At 41.7% G+C, this 23,238-nt stretch overlaps 1 protein-coding gene across 2 annotated transcripts in view; it reads left to right on the forward strand.

Annotated features, from left to right (window-relative positions):
* Positions 1–23,238, forward strand: part of MCTP2 (multiple C2 and transmembrane domain containing 2) — a 176,105-nt gene that overhangs the window by 116,395 nt on the left and 36,472 nt on the right. For both annotated transcript variants that reach the window (XM_066592835.1, XM_066592834.1), the window contains exons 15-17: positions 3,594–3,695; positions 4,956–5,030; positions 9,228–9,347. In XM_066592835.1, the coding sequence (XP_066448932.1) occupies positions 3,594–3,695; positions 4,956–5,030; positions 9,228–9,347 (297 nt within the window). The remainder of the gene's footprint in view (positions 1–3,593; positions 3,696–4,955; positions 5,031–9,227; positions 9,348–23,238) is intronic.

Genomic DNA, 23,238 nt, shown 5'->3' on the forward strand with positions numbered 1-23,238 from the left:
CTTCTGGGGTTTTTACTGCATACTCAGCGCAGCAAGCCCCAGAGATTTCCCTGCTATAATTCCAATTGTCAAAGTAGTACAATGGCCAAGTGACTGTATGCCCTGGCGGGAAAACTGTGTAATAGCTTTATTAGTTGACCATTTCATTGTTGACTCATTTAAAAAACCTGCCCTGTGAGGCATGACATGGTAATTAAAAACTAGCCACTGAAGGGGATAAAGGGATTTTGTCATTTAAAAAAAAAAATCAATACTTACCTATCCATCCCCAGGGTGTCTTCTTACCGCATCTTCTCGCTGATCTTCTCCAGTCCCCCAGATCACCTCGCCGCAAGCGGGCCGGATCCTCTTCTTGTTATGGAGTGTCCTTTCTCTGCATTCTTTTTCCTGCAAGTCAGTGTAGGTTGTCACTAGTGATGCAGCGTTCACTGCCTAGGAAGGAATGATGTTTTTTTTCTGAGACTGTGCATGTGCGCTGTCTTGCTATGAGTGTTTATTTACTATTGCAGAGAGACAGTGTGCATACGCAGTCTCGGCAATAGCTCGGCATTCCCTGCTAGGCTAATAATGCTACAGTACTAGTAGCGTAGCATAGATTGCCCTGCAGGAAGGAGAATGCTGGCAATGGACGCTTCATCACTGGAAGAACAACTATTGGCTGGAGGTGAGGTGACCTGCGGGAACTACAGGAGACAGGAGAAGATCAGCTGGGAGAAGATGCGGTAAGAAGACTGACAGGGGAGGAATAGGTAAGTATTACATTTTTGTTTTCTAATGACAGAACTCCTTTAACAACTTTTAAAAAGTCTCAAAAAACTCTCAAGTGAAAAGTATACTTATTAAAACTGCCCATGCACTGAAGGTCCTTCTACGTGGAAGGATTAGATCATTCAAAAAATTGTTCAAACGAGCGAAAGTGAATGATTGTTCAGTCTAAAGGTAGCCAATGACCAAATGCTTAACAATAATCGTTCACTTTTCTTTTTATGCAGGCGTAAAAATTGTTGATTCGGTTTAAGGGCGCTCGGTCAGTCGTTCTGTCACTTATATGGTGAATGTGAATGACTGAAGGATTTCTTGTTTGAATGAGCCAATTATGTATCTGCCTGTCTAAACAGGCTGCCTGAACGAACTGATGTTCAAACAAGAAAGCGGCGCATTTAACAGACAAGTGTCCCGGTCTGACCGTGGGTCTCCTGACCGAGCGCCAAGCATTAGAGAAATGTTTGCTGATCCGAGTTCGGGTCAGGAGACCTATACTCAGGCTAGGACACTCATCTGTATTACAGACACATAAATGTTCATATGTCAGCAGTCAAAAAGATGCAAAAAGTTGTTTGAACCTGCTGAATCCGTTAACATTCCCATGTGTATGGGAGCCTTATAACAGTCTCCTCATGGCCGATGTTAGGAGGGAAAGACTGTTTTCAGTGTATTTGTACATTTCTAGGAGGAGTGACAGTGAAATGGCACAATGCTCATAAAGCTCTAAGAAAAGCTGCACCAGAGTGATATCACTAGAATACAAGTATTTTAATGAGGCCTATCAAGAGCGCCGACATAACATAAGGAGGGGTTTGCGAGTGGTTGATATGACTTTTCCTCCTCTTAGATTACAAATAGAGGTAATTTTCTTTAGTTTGTGCTCCTATGTAGCTGCTTTTAAAGGTCACCGATCCCTTTGTTCTGTGTGAAATTGCACATACTCATAAGTACGCATGTTTAGGAAGATTTAACCCTTTGCAATCCAATTTTGGATTCATGGTTTTCTAGGAGGCTTTCTCTTTCTGCCATTTTTTAATGGTGCCATCTGCTGGCTAGAGCCAGTACTGCGGTATTGGAGAGGCCCCCGACAACAGAGCGAGTAATATACAGTAAGAATACCCTGCCGGACATCTTCTGACATTGGAGCTGTACAGCCTTCAATCAAAATGTTGGAAGACGTTATACAGTGGATTGGAAAGGGTTAATTTTTTTTTGGACATCGTAGTTTGCAAATAAAACCCGAGCAATTTTGTACCGTCTACTTTCTGCATTGTGTAATGCAGGCATGGGTAAGTCTGTGAACACACCGATGTTTACAGTGGAACTGTTCCTGTTCGCCGTACTTCTGTGCAGTTTTTGATGAGTTAACATGTCCCCCGGTCCCCATATCCCTGATGTTATTGGAAGAGAGAGCCTGGAGCAGATGCTGTGGTACAGCACCACTCTGTGCCAAATGTTCTGTGGGATCCTCACGCAGACTGTTCACACTCGTTTTTTAAGAGCTGCCCAGTCTTTCAGCAATCTTTATGGACTTCTGGATGGCTCTTTAACTACACCTGTATAAAGGGAATGTATCAGGAAAGTGGCCATAAAGAACATTTGGCTACAAGTGATACAATGTTCTCCATCAGCGCTGACATTACAGCAAATTTATGAATATGCCAGAAGGGCAGTGTGTATACCCAGAGAACATGTCCTGCTCATTGGAAGGTGGAATTTGTGCATTATTAACCCCTCGAGAGCATCGAGCTGTGCAGCACTGCCAAGAGTTTTGTTAGACTGAATTAGGAAGGATTTTTACTATGACCAAACTTAGTTGTTTTTTTTTTTTTTTTTTTTTCCAATTTGTAACTCAAATCTTTTTCCCTCTTTACAAATAAAAAATGTGCATTTTTAAAAATATAAATATAATGATATTAAAATTAAAATACATTCTTTACATTAAGTTTTTTTTTTTTCCCCTGAAATCCATAGTCCACCTACTTGGTGAAATTCCACTAATCTGACATACAGTGAATTAAATGTTTATTACTACATCACATCTCCAGTACTGACCTGCAGTATAATGAGTTTTAAAGATCAGAAGCTGGGAAACCTATTAGCTATTAGGAAATTCTTCTGATTAGTACAAAATACCGTTACCAGTTTTTTTTTTGTTTTTTTTTGTCATTTCGATATGTTTTCCTGAGATTTTGCTTTACTTATAAATGACTTTTCTGTTAACATCCATTAGCCAAGAATGTGATGATCCAGCATGCAAGCTTTCTTTGATGTCTGGCTAAAAATTTACTGTACTAAACTGCATGTCATAGAAAGTTTTTCTTACGTTTTGTGCAAAACTACCTGCATTTTATGTTTTCTTAGGGTTTTGTGAGGCAGGTTTCTGACCAAGCTCTTCATCAAGCTTTAAGATTGGTGACTGCGGATGGACCAATGGACACTGGTTCACCTGCACTCGCCAGTCTTTGGGTGACTTCACAAGTGGCTTTTTTGTTTTCACAGGATATTCTGTGACTGCAAATCAAGTTTGTTTATCTGGATGGGCTTTTTTTTTTTTTTTTGCAGCATTGATATCTATTTATGAAGCCCCATGCAGGTCAATGGAGTCAATGAAAGTTGTGTTTTTTTAAAAATAAACAAATCTGCCATGTGCGAATATACTTTTTCGGGCTGATGAGGGCCTTGCTTGAATTTTTCTGCATCCCAGGCCTACAAGTAGATTTGTATTAAAATTGAGATTTGCAATGTGAAGTGCACAGTGATATAAAGGAATTCACTGTATTTTGTAGTCCTACAGAGTGTTTTACTATTTTTATTATTATTTCCAGGTAAGACATGGACATCAAGTGGCTTATTTGTTGAAGAACAAAGACTTATCCAGTGCCTCAAAAGGAGTCATTTATCTAGAAGTTGATCTAATTTTCAATCCAGTAAGTTGCGTAATTTAAAGCATACCTATTTGTTTTAGATGGCTTTTTAGATGAAGCCACTATGTGTGTACACATGATCATAGGAGGAGGTGTAGCAATATTTCTGGTCATTTGACTTGCATCCTGCATTTATCACCAGTTTTCTTCTCTGCAGGATCAATTTTTTATGTATTACTTTTCCCTGAGCTGTTGGGTGGAGACTAGCTGCAATGTCTCCTATAGGGAGAACACAGAAAAAAGTAGAACTCCTTCCCCATCTTTCTCACATACACAGAAGTAGCAGCAGCATGGAGAACATTATACAGCAGTAGCACGCAGTGTAGCAAATTCAGCACTCGGGTGAGACAGTAAAACTCTTATTAGAGCTAGCATCATAGACCTCTATGGACAGCTTCAGCTTTTTAAACGGAGTTATCTTTCTTGACTCTCAAGACTGAAGCATTGGGGTAAATGAACAATACAGGAGGTGAGGGCAGAAGTGACTAACTGGAGAAGGAGCTATTTGGTAAAATAAGATGGTGTCTGTGTATATATAGTATTAGAGAGCAGAAGGTTAAGACAGCAGAAATGCGCCACCTGAAGATTCGTGGGTTCAATCCCCGCTTGGTTCAGGCATCCGGATCAAAGTCGGTAAAAGGAGTACACAGGAAGGCAAAAACAGTCTGTCAAGAAAACTTCACGATGTGACGTCACCCAAGGAGTCAGTCTGCGCTTGCTCCAGGGGACTTTATCTTATATTGCATTACAGAGTTTTGTATCTTGAAGGGGTTTTCCATGGAAATGCTATCGATGACCTATCCTCAGGATAGTTGATCGGCCGAGGTCCGCCGCTTGGGACCCTGACTGATCAGCTGTGCGGGCGCATGCTGTCAGCGCCACAATAACATCAATGAGAGCAATTGCAAGCGTCGGCCACTACATGGGAGGGTTGGCTCAGAGGCTTCCGCTCCGACCTCTGCTATTGCGGTGCTGACAGCATGTGCCCACACAGCTAATCAGTCAGGGTCCTGAGCGGCAGACCCCGGCCGATCAACTATTGATGGACCTATTCTGAGGATAGGTCATCAATAGTATTTCCACAGAAAACCCACTTTAACTTCTACTATTGATGTGGAAGGTTTGTTAAAACAACTATGCCTATCTAAATGAGCTGTTCGTGTAAACAGGAAGTCAAGTATCTGCATTGCTGATTTAGTACGCTCATGTCGTGTGTTTTTTTTTTTTTTTTTGTTTGTTTTTCTTTTTTAAATCTCTTTCCAGGTTAGAGCAAGTATAAGAACATTTAATCCAAAAGAGAAAAGCTTTGTAGAAGATAATCCAAAGTTTTCAAAAAAGGTTTGTTTTCTGGATCTACCCTTAAATTCTATATACAGTGTATGGTCTTTTACTTAAAATGTGTTCTATTCACTTGTGCTTGATCAGCAAGCTATGTTATGAGTCCTTAAGACCCCAACAAGATAATTGATGCGCAAGCATGGAGAGAGCTGTCATTCTAGACGATCTAGGTGGGGAAGAGTCTGGCACTGCATCACTCCCATGACTCAGAGCAGGTTTAGAATCCACTCTGAAAGGAGAGACCCCTAATAGTCGGCAATTTTAGAGTCCTCTTTTTTTTTTTTTTTCCCCTGCTCCCACGTTATTTTAGATAAAATCAAAGTGATTTGCACTTTTGCTGGTTTATTACACAGTTGCGCGTTGTTTGAAAAGTTAGCATAGCGTATGTTACGTGGTCATTGTGTTTCTGCAAAAGCAGTTGCATTATAGTAACACGTACTTTTAAGAACAGATTAAAACATGAACTTTTTGATGCAGTTTAACCACATTTGCATTATAGTAACACGTACTTTTAAGAACATGAACTTTTTGATGCAGTTTAACCACATTTGGACCAAGTGTGGTATATGTATGGCGCTTGTTACTAAGCTTTTAACACACGACATTGTAAATGTATGGCATGAGTTTAAAGCTCCTGCAAGCTGAACAAGGTCGGGTGCCTAGCTGTCATACAGCCAGAAACCCTGAGAAGACAGCAGTGATTAATAACCACTTCTGCCTTCACTATATAGCACTCAATGAGAGCTATGTAGTGAAAAGAGGAAGCTGCAGTGCCATTTGCGCTGTTTAATTTGGTGATCACATGATCACCGGTGACTACTGGCATGGCAGGGTGGCTTAATTTTGGCAGACCCAGATCAGCTCTGCCAGTGACTGTCACCATAGTGGGATGTGTTTTCCTGCAGCTGGGGCTCCAATGAATGCCCCAGTGGTAAATTGTAAAGTAAGAAAAACAATGACATTGTGAATGTCCACTAGGAGTCTTACATGATGGTTATGGGGAAAATGTATGTTTATGTACAAAAGAAGCAAAAAAAATTATACAATTTTTAATACAAATATAATGAAGACATGCCAAGACAGTCACTGTAGCCTTCCTATAATCAGACTATAAAAGCTACCCCTAATAAAGCTCAAAAAAAGCTTCATTGTTAAGACATTTAACCCCTTAACGACCGGGCCATAGTGTTTTTACGTCCTGCAGCTGCAGGACGTGTATGGAGGGAGGTAGCGCCGCTATCTCCCTCCATACAGCGCAGGCGTCAGCTGTTTATTACAGCTGATACCCGCGGGCAATAGCCGCGCTTGGCTGTTCGGCCGATCGCGGCTATTAACCCTTTAAATGCCGCTGTTAATTCTGACAGCGGCATTTAAATCCCCCGAACGCTGTTTGGGGGTCCCGCACGCCCCCCCCCTTACCCCCCCGCGGTGAGATCGGGGGATCCGTGCAGGGGTCATGGCAGCCGGGGGCCTAATGAATGGACCCAGGGCTGCCTTAGCAGACTGCCTATCAAGCCATCCACGCAGGGTGGCTTGAAAGACTGCCTGTAAAAAAGCAGTATGACATAATGCTATAGCATTATGTCATACTGCAGGAGCGATCAAAGCATCGCATGTTAAAGTTCCCCAGGGGGACTTCAAAGTAAAGTAAAAAAAAGATCAATAAAGTTTTTTAAATTGTAAAAAAAAAAAAAGTTATAAAAGCTTAAATCACCCCCCTTTTGCCATATCTATTATTAAAAAATCTAAATCATAAAATAAAAATATGTATTTGATATCGCCGCGTCCGTAAAAGTCCGATCTATCAAAGTAGTGCATTATTTTTTCTGCACGGTGAACGTCGTCCGAAAAAAAAAATAAAGAAGCCAGAAATGCATTTTTTTAGTTACCCTGTCTCCCAGAAAAAACGCAATAAAAAGTGATCAAAAAGTCGTATGTATTCCAAATTGATACTATCGGAAACTACAGGACATCCCGCAAAAAATGAGCCCTCGCACTACTACGTCGACGGAAAAATAAAGTTATCGCGCGCACAAAATGACCGCAGAAAATAATTGAAAAAAATGTAATATCTTAAAAAAAAAATACAAGTACTACAGCAAAAACAATATTAATATAAGTTTGGTATCGTAGTAATCATACTGACCCATAGAATAAAAATATCAGGTTGTTTTTGTTGCAGTTTGTGCGTCGTAGAAACAGGACGCACCGAAAGATGGTGGAATGTCGTTTTTTTTTTCCATTTCTCTCCGCTAAGAATTTTTAAAAAGTTTTTCAGTACATTATGTGGTACAATAAATAGTGCCATTGAAAAATACAACTCGTCCCGCAAAAAACAAACCTTCATACAGCGACGTCGCTGGATAAATAAAGGAGCTACGATTTTTTAAAAGGGAGTAGGAAAAAACAAAAATGGAAAAAAGCAAAAAAGCCTGGTCACTAAGGGGTTAAAAACAGTCCATGTCATGGGAAAAAAACACAGCGAAAATAGATCGCCCAAGAAAAAAAAATTGGACCATTAAACCACCATACTTATAAAATCGCTAAAATATATATATAAATTTTTTTTTTTTAATTAGATTACTATTATTTTTTTTTTTTTAAAGACTGGAATCTCTGATGATAAAGAGGTTAATTTGGCCAAATTCAGGTGTATATCTAAAAGTACCAAAAATTTATAATGGGAAAGACTGATGCTTCTCTCAAAACAACCACAATAGTAGGTTTAAGTGTGAATCTAGCCAAAGAATACCTAAAACAAGTTTTTGCTGTTTGACTTTATTAACCTCTTCACCCAAAGTCTGAGGTTTGTAGGGAGTGCAATGGGCAGTCAATTCTGCTCTGTATACTGTTGGTGCTAGCTGTCTGACAGCAGACACCTGTGCGCAACATCCGTAATCAGCACTGCTGCCAGTTCCGATTGGTGTAGAATGGCCGACTCATGATGAGCTCTTGAGGTGCTGTTCAATTGTCATGGCAACTGAGGGCCCCCAGGAATGCCATAGACTGCCTGCCATAATACAGTGTAATGCAATACCATGATATTGCACCATACCGCATGAGTGATCAAACAATTACACCTTCACGGAATAGACTTAAAATAAAAACGCACACAAGGGCACAACAGCCACCAAAGAGAGATGTGGACAGTTAGTGTCATTCTCCAATAGACAAGCTGGAAATGAGATGTGTACACACCTGATATGCCACTCTTGCATTGGACCACAACACAGACACTAATCAAACACACTGTGCGACATCAAGGACCCATTCACTGATAATACCCAACCAGGGTTGGTATCTCCCATATGGTGAGTATGCAGGAGATAGGATAGATGGCTGGGTTCTTGTGTCATGATATACTCAATATTTATGAAGATTGGCGGTGGTCAGTCAGTGAAACCCACCGATCTTTATTGAGGTTTTTCAAAAACTCTTGAATGGTAATTTATGTTGGGAATACGGCCCAAGCACAATTAAATAATTCTCCGCATTTCACTACAGATTATCGCGGATCCTCCAGAATTTGAGCTTTCTTGGGTATGCTTCTGCCTGAGATCCATTCACTCAGTAAGCATCCCTCAACATATAAGATATGAGCATATCACAAAGTTGTGAAACACCCAACGATACATTTTATTGATAATGTAATCCTGTGCATGATTGGCACTGCTGCTTTATAGAACATGGGGGAACAGCTGCCTGATTCCCCTCCTTCCTGTTAGGTTATGTACATTTGGTTGGCAGTCTTCTGCCTGCCAACCAATGAACTTTACGTCACAACTCACAGGCCAGCAGGGGGACTGCCTATCTTCTTCAGAGATTGCTCATGCGAGCTAACTCTGAAATAGATTACAATTCCTTCCTAGGCAGTGAAGCTACAGCACAAGGATATGACCTTCACTGACCCAGCCGGAAGGAATTTAAGATATGCAGCCCTCATAACAAGCTGGGCCCAGCCTGCAGTGAGCTGACCTGGGGCACTGGAGAAGCTCAACCAGGCGAAGATCTGATAAGGGGACAGACAGGGAAGGAATAGGTAAGTTTAGATTTTTTTTTTTAAGTGACAAAACCCCTTTAAGTCTCATGTATTTGTAGGACTAGTTTCTACTGCCAGTCATTCTGTATTATTTCCCCCACTGTTTCAAAAGGAGCCATAGATTTCCATCGTTCTCATTCATTTATCTTTTTTACTAGATCTTATCAAGGAATGTTTACCGTGTCAAAAAAATCACTATGGCAATCTGGAACACAATGCGTTTCATAAAGAGCTGCTTTCAGTGGGAGTCTGCGAAGAGAAGTTTAATAGCGTTTTTGGTAAGCTCTGTTTTTTACTATTACATTGTATTCGGTTGTCTTTGCATTCTTCTGTTCAACAGATTTTTTTATTTTGCGTGTTTTCTGAAATTTGTTTATTTTTTATTCTTCTGCAATTTCCAAGCATGCATACCAGGACTTCTGTAGACCATGTGGCACTCTCCTAAGGCTTTCATTCTCCTGATGCCTGCAGACACATTTTAACTTGTCTCACCCTTTCTTAAAGGCAGTCTGTTATTGCCTCCTAAGTAATATAATCTTATGGGCTTATAGAACAGGGGCTGAGAAGTCCAGGGTGTACTTTTTATACTTAGCTGGTTCCTTGTTCCTTCGCTGTTAGCCCTGGAAGTTGGCGGGCGGCCCATGCTTCAAACTCTATTCTCTGTGTGCATGTGCACCGACTGCAGGGATGAGTCAGATGCATAGACCAAGCGTTAGTTTCCAGTGCTGACAGCGAGGGAACAGGGAACTAGAGAAGTATAAAACGTACATCTCTGAAACCCCCGTAAATGGTGCTTATAGGTGATGACAGGTTCCCCTTAACATTTCAAGACCATAGTTTGTTGGTTTTTCCGTCCCCATCGTCCATGGTCAATCATTTTTCATAGACCTAGTAGGAGTGCTCTGGTTGTTACAGCATTTATTATATTTTTTTGAATGGTATCATTTAACATACGATATAATGTACTGAAAAACACTTCTACTATATACTGCAGAACTTCAGTATTGCGGTGTTATAATAATGGCAAGGTTTAATAGGCATTCATGAATGATGGTGATCCTTCTAGCCCCACTACACGCTCTTGGGGAAAGCCCTGTAACCCAAGCCCCCTCTCTCCCCACACAGTATGGAAATCCTTTGCAAAGAGAGGTGGGGGGAAGTCCCCTACTGCCCTCTGCTGCTGGGGGAACTTCCCAGCAGGGGGATAGGAGGAATACCCCGTTGCTTACAGTGGGACATTTAAAAGATGCTTTTGGCCAGAAGCACCTCTTAAATGCCCTGCTGTAAGCAGCGGGGAAGATATTCCGTGCGCAGGAGTTTCCATTAACTGCTGCTCCCATAGGAGTCAATGGAAACTCCTGCCCGACATGCACTGAAGATAGTGCATGTACTATGTTGCGTGCGCTGCGTTTTGCGCCCCTAACTCCACACATATGAACACTTCTATTGGAACCCATTGGATCTTTTAAAAGCATTCATTTTGCGTGCGCAAAAAGCACGCCCGTCTGACAGAGGCCTAAAGTAGAAGCTCTTGTCTGTACGGTATGGAGTGGATTTTTCGCAACTACATGACATGTATTTGCGTTATGCTGTTAGGAAGGGGTTAAAGGGGTTGTCCCGCGCCGAAACGGGTTTTTTTTTTTTCAAACCCCCCCCCCCCCCCCCGTTCGGCGCGAGACAACCCCGATGCAGGGGTTAAAAAAGAACACCAGAGAGTGCTTACCTGAATCCCCGCGCTCCGGTGACTTCTTACTTACCTGCTAAAGATGGCCGCCGGGATCTTCACCCTCGGTGGACCGCAGGGCTTCTGTGCGGTCCATTGCCGATTCCAGCCTCCTGATTGGCTGGAATCGGCACGTGACGGGGCGGAGCTACAAGGAGCCGGCATCCAGCACGAGCGGCCCCATTGAGGAAAGAAGAAGACCCGGACTGCGCAAGCACGTCTAATTTGGCCATTAGACGCCGAAAATTAGACGGCCTCCATGGAAACGAGGACGCTAGCAACGGAGCAGGTAAGTGAAAAACTTCTTATAACTTCTGTATGGCTCATAATTAATGCACAATGTACATTACAAAGTGCATTAATATGGCCATACAGAAGTGTATAGACCCACTTGCTGCCGCGGGACAACCCCTTTAAGGAAATTATCTCACTAATGATATTGATATAAGGGCCAGTGGTCAGACTACTGTGCCGCTCATCAAAACTGTTCTCAAAAAGTGCTAGTCTTTTCCTGATGATATTTTACTGCTTGACCTTAAAGACCAGATATACGGTACATGCTACTTACAGTATAGGGACTGGACTGGGCGTTCTGCACTTCAAAACCTTTGGCTAGCTCCAGCATGCAAAGCGCTAGTGTGAATACACCTTTTGACTCTTATAGGTCACTGTAAGCTTCTGAAATATTTCCCTTAATGGAAATGCATCAATAGCAATTCTGTAATAAAATATTCTAAGCAAAATGGCCTATTTAAGCCTTGAGGAAAGCCCAGTAAGACAGCAGGAAGTCATTCAAGCACACAGTTGCAATTATTGAATTCTGTCCGCTTGCAGCCACCACTAGGGGAAGATCACTGAATGCTGATGTATACAACTGATCTTCAAGGAGTGCAGTAGTGATATTCAGTACCCCTGAATGCATTATTAAACCCACTATAGGCATCTTAATCATACGGTTATTTAACCCTTTCCAATCCACTGTCTGACGACATTCTGATTGAAGCCTGTACAGCTTCGATGTCGGAATACGTCCGGCAGGGTATTCTTACTGTACATTACTGGCCGCTCTCTTGTCGGGGGGGGGCCTCTCCAGCATGTTACAGTACTGCAGTACTGGCTCTGGCCAGCAGATGGTGCCATTGTATAATGGCAGAAAGAGGAAACCCCCTAGGAACCCCTGAATCCAAAATTGGATTGCCACGGGTTAATGCATTACTCATTGTCCTATGGTCTTCTAGTGCAAAAAATGGCATATTATAAGCAAATAAACTTTTCTAATATATTGAGCAATTACGCCGATCATATTTAGGTCCCATTTCTTCTGTGTGACTCCCCATCATGTAGAAGTGCAATCATTTATATTGATGTCGCCTAATACGACTGCACCATGTGGACATGGACACAAATGTAGGCAGAACAGTGCATAATTGCCTAGATATTTATATTGAGAAGTTTTTGTTTTCGCTTTTAAAAAAAAAAAAACTGCACTGAAAAAAAAAACTTCCGAACTTTTATTTATTTTTTTTCCTTTTCTGTAGTTTCATGTAATATTGTGATGCTTAAAAAAAAACACGGCATTTTTTTAAGTTCCAACAGAAAATAAAGTGTGTTTATACTTCTAAAAGCAGGGCACAGCACTTTCATCCCAAATGACTCTAATCTAGAAGCTCTTATCGCACAAGTGATGTTTAAACTTCAGTTTTTGAGTTTAAGATACTGTTTCCTTGAAGTTCAGAATCATTCTTCATGTAATGAAGGAATTTACAGAGCAGTACTCATAGGTATTGACCACTCCGAGGGATGTTATATCTAAGTATTTCAAAGTTCTCACACTTTTTTTCTTTTTTTTTTCCCTTTGAGTGGGGGGACATTAGATATGGAATCTGTGTTGGAGACCACCAATATGTTAATGTGCGGTCACTAAAGAGGAGAAGGTATACTGTCATCCAATATTTCACTTTTTTTTTCTTCTCTACTTTTATTCAGTGTATTTCATGGGAGACTTGCTGTACTTTCTAGAATTGCATTCAGCGGCTTATATGGTTGCACAGTATGTGGCTGGCTTTAGCTGTCAGAACTGTTTTCTTACTGAGATTTGTGATGTTTGCAGCTCTGCTCTAAACTTAAAGCCTGGAACAGCTTGGAACAATAACAGTTTAATGTTCTGTATCAAGAACGCATATGGTGGATGAATGTGTGTGTATGTATAGTATATATTCTGTGTGTGTGCATGTACAGTTGAAAGAAAAAGTAAGTGAATCTCTTGAAATTACCTGGACTTCTGCATTGTTTGCTAATGAACAGCGATCTAATAATTATAGACCATCATAATCTAGCGACACTAATAACACATAAACAGTTGGACCATTCATGTCTTTTAAGCAAAGATCCACAATGCAGAGAGGGAAAGTGAATTTAATAACCTGAAGATCCCCTTTAGCAGCAATCGCCTCCCTCAAATGTTTTTTTTTTTCTTTTTCTTGTAGCTGCATGTAAGATTTCTACAACGTAGAGAAGGAGTTTTGTATCATTCCTTCCTGCAAATGTTTCAGTTCATTAATATTTCTGGGATGCCTTGCATGCACAGCACTCTTTATATTTACTAAGATGCTGTGGCATGCTCTAAAGTCAGGACTCTGACTTGGCCATGCCAAAACATAAATCTTCTTCTTTTTCAGCCTTTCTTCAGTTGATTAACTCGTAAACTTTAGGTTTGGTTGCATCACCTAAAGTCTCTTCAGCTTGAAGTCATGGACTTACTGTCCTTGTAATCTCCTGTAAAACGTACTAATGCATCTTAGAATTAATTGTGCCCTCAGTGGCCACAAGGTATTCAGACCCTGAGGCAACAAAGCGGTCACAAATCATGATTTTTCTTCCACCATACTTCACAGCTGGGATGAGGTTTTGGTGTTCTTTTCCCTCCAAACATAGCATTATGCACTTGTGCTAAAACCCACTGGAGTGATGGAAGAACACTAGTGAGAGGGGGAATATGAAACCTGTGACTCACTGTGACAGTCTGCAGGGGGTTATGTGGGGGACGTGGCGTGTAGGGGGCAGTGGGAGGGAGGAGCCTTCTGCCATGCAGTGGAGGAAGCATTGGGTCCAGGCCTTTGCAGAATGGCAGTGCAGCTGTTAAATAAAGAGGTTCACTTACTTTTCTCCCTGCACTGTGGATGTTCACTCAATGTGCTCAATAAGACATGAACGGTTTGTGCATTATTAGGTTAATTAGCATATTATCCAGGTCACCATTATAGGCAAACACAATAAGACCATATTTTATTAGTAATCATTTCAGAAATCAACGTCATTCTGCAGGGTCTCTTGCAAGAAAAGTAAGTATACATGTAACATTATGTTTTACCCATAACATTAAAGCTACCCGCCTAATATTGTGTAGATTTTATAAAATATGTATAACATAACTCTGACCCATTAAGGCATAGACTCAAGACCTTTTGAATATATCCTGTAGTATCTGGCACCAAAACGATACAAGCAGACCCATAAGTAGTGAGTTGTATCCCCCATGGATTGGATGTTATGTTTTACACTGTGAGATGTATTAGGAATAGAAAAATAAAGTTCACCCCCCCTCCTTGCGCTACTATACACCTGTAAATAGAATGTAAGCTGAAGCAAAATGAAGATCCCTTACTTCACTGGGGGGCTCAACCACTTTCCCCCATTCCAGTTCAGCTTTGAAGGATCAACCCCCAAAAGATATTCTAATACACAGATTATAAATGTATTACAAACAAATCTTTATGTACAATCATATTAAACTGATGATGTACTGGTTTTGTGTGAGGGCTGCACTCTCTTGTGAAACTTGTTCATTTTTAATAGAAATATTTTAATATGACTGGTAGATAAATATTGTTTTATACATTTGTAACACAGGTTACAAATGTATAAAAAAATATTTTTTTATACATTTGAGAAACCTTGGATAGGCTGCGGCATGTTGCTGTGTCAGCCTATCCAAGGATTCTCTTCTTTCTGGTAATGGGATTTCGAATTACCCCGCCTCCAGCAATCAAGTGCTGTGATTGGATCAAGCGCCAGCCAATCAGAGCCAGCGCTCGATCCAACCAATCGCAGCCATTCAGTGATGTCATTCACGGAATGGCTGCGACTGAATGAGCGCCGGCTCTGATCAGGCCTTATTTTCGGGGAAAGACGGTATATACACAACTGTGTGTGTGTGTATATGTATGTATGTATGTATGTATGTGTGTGTGTGTGTGTGTGTGTGTATGTATATATAATATATATATATATATACATACACATACACCGCTACATATCTGTATCGAAGTATTTTCGTTAGACTTAAGAAAGGGGCATTTGGACCCCGAAACGCGTTGCCTGCTACATTCACTATTCTTTTAACTCTGACTGTGATTTGAAACCTGTTAATAAAGAAACTAAGGAAGAAACATCACTGTTTGCATCCTTCAAAGCTGATGTGGAATGGGGGGAAATGGTTGAGTCCACCCCCACCCCAGTGAATTGATCTCCATTTTGCTTCAGCTTACATATTATTTACAGATATATAGTAGCACAAAGTGGTTGAACTTTTTTATGTTGTACACTATTTTATAGTACGCGAGAAAAGCGGGGATTAAAAAAAACAAACCTGTACTGTGCATATCTGATGGCTTGCCATGCGGACCATCCGCAATACAGATAAAGAGACTTCAGGACAGGTACGCACGAATGCCAGCTGGGCACAGGGTCTGATTCCGCTGTGGGCTCCCGCATGCGGTATCTGACCTGGTCGTGTGCAGCCGGCCTTACTGGTTCACAAGTTCTCTATCCTTGGTCCACCTTTGGTAAGTAATAACCACTGCATACGAGGGACAGCCCACAAGATCTGCCATTTTAGAGATGCTCTGACCCAGTTGTCTAGCCATCACAATTTGGTCCTTTTCAGTCACGCAGATCCTTATTGTACATTTGCACAGGATGACTGTTGGGTGTTTAAGCACCCAAATGCCATCCCAGTGATTATTGCTTCTTTGCTTTCTCAGAGGAGCAATGACCACTCACTGAATGGAGGTCACGTATGCTGGAGATCTTATGGCCGCCCGCCTACTTTCATAATAAACAGGAAGTCATTCATAGATGAACAATTGTGTGTTTTTACATGGGCCAACATAACCTCTAAACCGAGCAACACTGACAAGTGAGCACTTGGCACTTACTTGCCCTGTCGGGTCCAGCAATTACTTGGGTAACTATCAGCCATTGTAAAAGAACCCTTACACTTGCCCATTTCTCCTACTTTTAACATATCAACTTCAAAAACTGACTATATATATATATATTATATAAAAATAATCTCCCATTGAACTCCTCTTCGAGGTACAGATCACCTTGGACCAGGCCAGCAAGTGGTGCTAATGGCAACTGATGCAATCTACATTTCTTGTATTTTTCCATTGTGTTCTGGTTATTTTAGGAGAATCTATGACTTCACCCACGGCTATCCCTATCCTTTTTGGTAACCTGGAAAGAAAGGACTCCAATTTCTGGCTGATTGAATGTTGGATTATTTTGTGCTGTCCCAGGCTTTATTGTTTGTTTCTATGCTGTCATTTTTATTAGTCTCCCTGGCTGATCCTTGTGGGCTCTCTTCGGGTGGTGTGCATTCTGCATTGTCTGCCTGAACTTGGCAAACCGCAGGTCCCTTTTATTGCCATTTGAGGTGGGCGTTTTCTGAGCAGAAGCCTGTAATTATACCCACCACAGGTGACAGTTACAAGTGCGGCTCTGTAATAATTTTAGCTGCCTGATCTGATCTGTTCATGAAATGAAACCCTTGTTGTGGTATGTGGAGGGCTCCTGCAGCGTGTCTGGCTTATTGTCTAGGCTTTACTTTCCTTCTCATTGCACAGTGTGACTGCAGTTTGTTACATGTTTTCGAGTTTCTGACACGGTCATCTGAATTAGCCTGAAGCTGGCCATTTAACTCACTACTTTCGAAGGCAACAACCAGTCCTTTCTTGCACCTCATTTTATACTAGTTTTTGTCTTTGGCACACCTGTTGCTCCAGGCACAGGATTCTCAAAGGTTGTCGCAATATAATTTTTCAAGCCAAAGTCATACAGAAAGTAGATATCCTAAGGATTTAAGTGGACGCCCTAGGATCCAACTGTGTGGTCCATCACCTGGCCTGTTTCCTGAGAATGTATAGCGAGAGGTAGAGATTGAGGGTCTGGCTATATATTGGGCCTGGCGTCCAGCTGGATGTAATGTGAGGAGGACGCTTGGCTGCTCTGTATTCCCCATCTGCTTTAGGAACTCACGGATGCCACTAGTTGAATAGGGCATGTGTAAGATGCTCAGGACAGAACATCATTTTATTTAAGAACAAAAAAGCTTTAAAGGGGTTTCCCGGAACATAAAAAAATTAAACAAGTTTAATATTTTAAAAAATGGAATACTCCCCTAACCTGTCTGCTTCCAGTGGTGATCCTCCTAAGGCCATAGAAGCCTTTTGAGTGGCTGAGCGATCACTTGCATAATGAACGACATGTGACTGTCTAGCGCTGCTTTTTGGGTTCTGTGCGCTGGACGGGGAGCAGCCAGGATAGTGAGTATTCAACTATTTCATTTTAAGCCCACTTAACTTTTTTTTTTTTTTTTTAATGTCCTGAATGAAAAAACCCCTTTAAACTGAACCTAATCTTTTACACTGCAGAACACAATCCCATCTGGGGCAGGGTTGGATTTATCATGGTTGGAGTCAAAAATTACCACTTTATAATGCAATTAAAGGGGTATTCGGAGCGCAGTACTACTTGGACATGCATTATATAAAGGCTTAACTTAACATTACCTATACTTCTTATTGCATTTTCATGGCCCACCACATGACCCGCCATCTGTGGAACTGTAGTGCTTCCGCCAACAACTTGTCTGTGCAAGAGCTTCCTCCCCTGTCCATTGCCTATGACATGAGGCGGACAGGGGAGGAAGCTGCTTCATACTCCCGAGCATGTGCAGTGTTGAACTTCCCAACTTAAAGTGTGCATGTCCAGTTCAGAAGGTCCTTACGGCCAGCGTCAGCAGTGTTTCTCGGGCACTCTGCAATCACTGTTATAGTGCATAGCAAATGGCTGACCATTCAGTGTGCCAGATTGAAATTTTAGAAGTCTATCATGTATCCATGTATCATGTATTGCCCAATATCTGTAGAGGTAGTCATAGTGGCCGCAGAGCGTGGCACATACTAGGTTTGATAAACCACCTATGATGGGTGGTGGGTGGATCTAGAACGCTGCCCAGGAAGCCACCGCTTGTCATCAGCAAACTTGTAGGATAGATGCTGCTTACGCTGGAAATGGCGCTTGTAAACACAGCGGAAGACTGAAGACGAAAACTGTCCTGATCGGTGATTGAGGTAACAATTGATGCTCCATTGAAGTAGGACAAAGATTTAAAGGGGTTGTCCCGCGCCGAAACGGGTTTTTTTTTTTTTTCAACAGCCCCCTCGTTCGGCGCGAGACAACCCCAATGCAGGGGTTAAAAATAAAAACCGCACAGCGCTTACCTGAATCCCCGCACTCCGGTGACTTCTTACTTACCTGCTGAAGATGGCCACCGGGATCTTCTCCCTCGGTGGACCGCAGGGCTTCTGTGCGGTCCATTGCTGATTCCAGCCTCCTGATTGGCTGGAATCGGCACGTGACGGGGCGGAGCTACAAGGAGCTGCTCTCCGGCACGAGCGGCCCCATTCAGCAAAGAAGAAGACCCGGACTGCGCAAGCGCGTCTAATCTGGCGATTAGACGCTGAAAATTAGACGGCACCATGGAGACGAGGACGCCAGCAACGGAACAGGTAAGTGAATAACTTCTGATAACTTCTGTATGGCTCATAATTAATGCACAATGTACATTACAAAGTGCATTAATATGGCCATACAGAAGTGTATAGACCCACTTGCTTTAGCGGGACAACCCCTTTAAGCTGCTCTAAAATTTTTATTTCCAGTCCTCCAGAAAACTCCTTTATAGCGAATGTGCATGTGGCAAATGGAACACCAATTTTTTTCTTCCTGGTGCGCCCAAGAACCCTCAGTCCGACTCTGGTGGTCGCTGCTGTAAATATGGATCTGTTCATTGCGATACGCGTTACATTTATATAATGCAGTTTGTTCATATGGGTGCAAGCTCTTTACTTGATGACTGTTGCTGCAGTTATACTGTGAGTTATCATCTGCTGTCAACATGACTGTCATTTTGAAATTATTTTAAGAGCTTTTTTTCTTCAATATGAATGCTAGAACTCCAGGAAGCCAATCAATCTACAGTATGGACATTGGACTAAATTTCACAACTTTGTGTCAACCAGTCAATCATTCGTCGCCACCAGAGGAAACCTTTCATACAACTGATTGTGTGTAGTGGCCTGGGCTTTCAGAAGTTTGCATTTGAGGTTGCCCTTTAAACTTGCCCTAGTCATTTATGATGGTTTTTCCTCAGAGAAAAGATACAGTAAGAACTTATTTTCCCTTATCCATCAGAAATAATAAGCAAAATAAGGGAGATTTGTTTTGAGTTGGCGATATCCTTATTAATTGAGGTTTGAGACAAATGCCTGGCTAGTCCCGATCCCAGTCTCCTCAGCACTGCATCCTGTATTCACTTTTTATGTTAGAACCAACGACAGAGGAAGAAGTCTCCAGGCTACTTTCCGGTGCCCGCTCCACCACATGCGTTAGCCTGTGCCTAGCCTGTGCCATAAAGATCTGCATGGCGCTGTGCCAGCATACATCGCCTCCCTCCTGTCCGTACACCACCCAGCCCACTCACTTCAATCCGCTAACAGACTCAGGCTAAACACCCCTCTAATACATACCTCACTTACTCTCCTCTAGAACTTCAGAGCAGCACCCATCCTCTGGAACGCTCTACCCCAAGGCATCCGGACAATCCCGATGCACGAAATTTCAGACCCATCTTAAAAATGCACCTCTTCAGGGAGGCATACCAAATCCACTGACCTAGTCTCCTGCCCCTCCCTATAGCTCCCCATACCTTCCACCCTGCCGATCACATACGACCTCTACCCCTGCACCTCCCTACCGTCCTACCCCGTTTGCTTTCTAATAACTGATTTCCACATGAAATCCCCTACTGTCTGTGTTTCCCCATGCCCCGTTCCCTCTACCCCTGTACCACCCCCACCCCATTTGTTTCAAACTGACTGTACCCCACATTGTAATTGTTGTATTTGCATTTATCCCATGCTTAAAAGCGCTGCGGAATAAGTTAGCGCTATACAAAGATTATTATATTGTTTCACAGAAAGAGAAATGGGTTGGATTAAGTTTCCATTGATCTGAGCCTGCAAATAGTTCTCACCAACTGGTTGCTTTGTAGACTTAGTTTCCAGAAATCCAAGAGGGAGCAGATCTTTTTATATGCTGTCATTAGTGGAGCATGTGAGTGGTAAAAGGGATTGTTCCCAGCAAGAGAAACCAATATAATCTTGTAGATGTGATACCTTTTGCCTGTAGCCACCACATACAATGCAGTTCCCTTTTTGGCTGTTGTCTTGCTGTTGCCTCTCCAAGGCTCCTGTTGTCACCTACTTGTTTCATAATCGCCTATGCTTTGGAACAAATTGACAAGGCTGCACAGTCCAAGTGCTATCCATGTCCTTGCTATACGTACTACAGCCTTGCAGTAAAAGGTCTGTTGACTAAAATGTCCATCTGGCTATTTTGTACGGTCTAGGAACCAAATTAATGCCTTGGACTCCTGTATCACAAAGCATGGATACACAGCAGCACTCAATAAGAAGGGCAAGCGTCTTACGACAATCCAAGCCACAGTGATGTCACGCCTCAGCAGGCTGGATCCAAACCTAGTCCATTTGCCAGATAGTCCATATAGTAGGAGGCAGCATCAATGGTAGATTTTTGCATAAAAGGGAACTTTAATCCATTATGGTTCCAATAGCCTACATAAATGGAATTCACAGCAGTACTTTATGAACTATCTGGCCTTGGACTCCTGTGTCTGTGTCAACCAAATCACTTTAATAATTGCATCAAGAAGAACCCGTGTGCAGTGGATTTATCTTCTGTATGCTTACAGGTCTTCCAGAGTTTTATTCTAATTAGAATTTGTACATCTATTTAGCATGTGGATGGGATGGGTTGTGGATGGGAGTATGATTGGCTGTCTGATCACCATCAGTCGTAGCTGCTGCAGCTCTGCCCACTAACACAAGAATACCTGCTACAGCCTGGCTGTCGGCTACATTACATAGGAACCCATTGAATGTATGTTTTGCCTTTCATCGGTTCCTTACTTCTAGCTGTGTTGGCAACAGGTAGTATATAACCATGGAGACACATAGATCTGCTTAGGAGCTGTACGCACAAAAAGATACGGTATCTTTAATCAAGTTAATCATTTTTTTTTTTTTTATTATTTTAGATGCATCAAAGTAATTTTAAAAAAATAGTTGTAAAGTTGTACTTGCCATTTAATTTTTCACTTTGTCATGTCGTTTCATTAGGATTTGTGCTGCTTTCGTGTACTTTGTTTTATGCAATTCTCAGCTCACTGTAGTCGGAACTCTGTCCTGCCCATGTTAAATTGAACTATTGTAAAGATGATATGCTGTGTATGAACTAACTGGAAAACAGCATTGCATTTTGGTAGCTTGGGTTGAGCATGTTAATGCTTGTTGGCTTTAAGGGAATTTGTGAGCTAATGCACGCTGTCCAAACTGCAGGCATGATGTTATAGAGCCGGAGGAGCTGGGCAGATTGTATATAGTTTTATGGGGAAAGATTCAGTATAACTTGCAGTTTATTCATTTATATCTCTGCACATCCTGACCTGAACAGTCCAATGGGCGGTAGCACCCGTCATTGATGGCTACTCCTTCATGTAAAGTCATACAAAGATTGTATCTGCTCCTGCTCTAGATCAAGCTGCCTGCAGTTTGGACAGTAAGTTCGAGCTGACAGATTCCCTGTAAGTTCCCATTACAAGGCATGACTTGCATGCACAAGCGCCCGACTGTTGATCCTGTGCCTTTACACAGTAACAATAGTCCTTGTGTAAATGAAGTTGTAGCAAGCCTAGAATCATTCCGGCCCGCTTGGCTCCATTCACAGTAAACAGGCAGTTGCTCAAAGATTGAGCGACTCCTGTTTTACTCGTCTTGACAGTTTGGTTTCTAGGTGAGCTAAAAACCAAGCGACTTAGACAAATGAGTGAGTTGTCACCCAAGACACCTATCGCCTGAATTTGCTGATTTGGGCAATAATTCGTCCAATAATTTCCCTATGTGAAGGTATCGTTGGCCTACTAATTTAGCAAGCCTTTGCACACACAAACAAGTCTGGTGTATGAATAGATTCTCTAAGTTTCTCCTTTGAGGCCTCTATAGCATAGTTTAATGACACAGGTATAAAGTTTCTGCTGCAAGCATGTAACCTTAACGTACACTTTAGAAGAGGGCTATTTCATATTGTCATATTTAAAAATATCCAGTAGATGGCAGCAAACTCCCAGGAACGGCTTGAAGTCCGATACATGTATCTGAAGCTTGTTAATTTCATTTGATTTTTACTTGCTGTACTTCATGGTTTTTAGCAGGTTCCTAATCTTAAAAGCACTCCAGGATGTGCATGGATTTTACAGTGTTTCGGTGTTACCGGGGTGTGCTGTCCTGAAGCTATGTTAGTTTTTATTGCATCGGTCTGGGCACAGAGATAGTATTATGATTTCTAAAGCAATATGTTCCAAAACTGTAGTATCCTGCCCGGCGTTCTTATACCTAGGCTGCACATTATTAAAAATTCATTTTGTGGAAGGCCATGCTTATGGGGTTAAAAAATACAATATTTGTAATTAAATACAATAATGCTACCAATGGAATTTTCCTGGCTGAAAAAAGTACACCAGGATACTTTTGCCATAGGGAGCCGCCTTGCCTCACCAGTCAGTTTGTAAGAAAATTAAACCTCCATAGCCAGAAAAAACAAATGGGGCAACAATAGTGAAGGTTAATTTAACCAAAGTGTCTGATGTGTCCGTCTGTCTCACTATTTATTTATATATCACATACTATATACACTCTAATATACACTACCGTTCAAAAGTTTGGGGTCACCCAAACAATTTTGTGTTTTCCATGAAAAGTCACACTTATTCACCACCATGCATTGTGAAATGAATAGAAAATAGAGTCAAGACATTGACAAGGTTAGAAATAATGATTTGTATTTGAAATAACATTGTTTTTACATCAAACTTTGCTTTCGTCAAAGAATCCTCCTTTTGCAGCAATTACAGCATTGCACACCTTTGACATTCTAGCTGTTAATTTGTTGAGGTAAGCTTGAGAAATTGCACCCCACGCTTCTAGAAGCATCTCCCACAAGTTGGATTGGTTGGATGGGCA

This window comes from Eleutherodactylus coqui, chromosome 2 (genome assembly GCF_035609145.1).
Source record: "Eleutherodactylus coqui strain aEleCoq1 chromosome 2, aEleCoq1.hap1, whole genome shotgun sequence".
Lineage (NCBI taxonomy): Eukaryota > Metazoa > Chordata > Amphibia > Anura > Eleutherodactylidae > Eleutherodactylus > Eleutherodactylus coqui.